This window comes from Bison bison, unplaced genomic scaffold, assembly GCF_000754665.1.
Source record: "Bison bison bison isolate TAMUID 2011002044 unplaced genomic scaffold, Bison_UMD1.0 scf7180017847484, whole genome shotgun sequence".
Classification (NCBI taxonomy): Eukaryota; Metazoa; Chordata; class Mammalia; order Artiodactyla; family Bovidae; genus Bison; species Bison bison.
In genome coordinates this window covers 1-863 of record NW_011478057.1, presented here as the reverse complement: position 1 = coordinate 863, position 863 = coordinate 1, and the positions used below count along the sequence as shown (strand labels likewise).

Below are 863 nucleotides of genomic sequence, written 5' to 3'. Positions count from 1 at the left end.
CCAGCCCCTGCCTTAGACACAGCACCAGCATTGCCCCGAGCCTTCTTCTTGACACCAGGCAAGGCCTCACCCTGCGTACTGGTCACCGCCTGGGGCTGGGCAGAGCTCTTTGTATCCTGTCCAGTCCCTGCTTTAGACACAGCAGTGGCATTGCCCCGAGCCTTATTTTTGACACCACACAAAGCCTCACCCTGGGAACTGGCCACAGCCTGGAGCTGGGCAGGGCCTATTGCATCTGTCGGAGGCTGGGCCGAGGCCTTTGCATCTGGACCAGCCCCTGCCTTAGACACAGCACTGGCACTGCCCAGAGCCTTCTTCTTGACACCAGGCAAGGCTTCCCCCTGGGAACTGGCCACAGCCTGGGGCTGAGCAGAGCTCTTTGTATCTGACCCAGTCCCTGCCTTAGAAACAGCATCGGGATTGTCCTGGACCTTATTCTGGGCACCAGGTAAGACCTCGCCCTGGAAAATGGCCATATCCTGAGGTTCACCAGAGGCCCTCAGTTCTGCCTTAGCCCCTGGCCCAGAAATGGCATCAGGATCACCCTTGCCATCAATTCTGGAATCAGGGAAAACATCAGCTTGGGCCCTGACCCCAGCTTCAGGCTGTACACAGGTTTTCATCTCTATTCCAAGCCCTGCCTTACTCTTGCCTTTGGCTTTGCTCCTAGCTTTACGTCTGGTGGTAGGTGGAGCCTCAGCCTGGCTCTTGGTGGAAGTCTGAGACTGTGCCTTTTTGTCTGTCCCAGCTTCTTCTTTAGACTTGGTGTTGGCATCGTCTTGAGCCTTAACCCTGTCATCAGGCAGGGCATCAGCCTGGACACGGATCGTAGGCTGAGGCTCCATATAGGATTCAGTGTCTGT

At 56.5% G+C, this 863-nt stretch overlaps 1 protein-coding gene across 1 annotated transcript; it reads right to left on the bottom strand.

The window, feature by feature from the left end:
* Positions 1-70: 70 nt before the first annotated feature.
* LOC104991035 (neuromodulin-like) lies at positions 71-845 on the bottom strand (the record flags this gene model as incomplete). The annotated part of the gene is made up of 1 exon (XM_010843402.1): positions 71-845. A coding segment is annotated over exon 1 (775 nt), but the record flags the coding sequence as incomplete, so codon positions are not given.
* Positions 846-863: the final 18 nt, after the last annotated feature.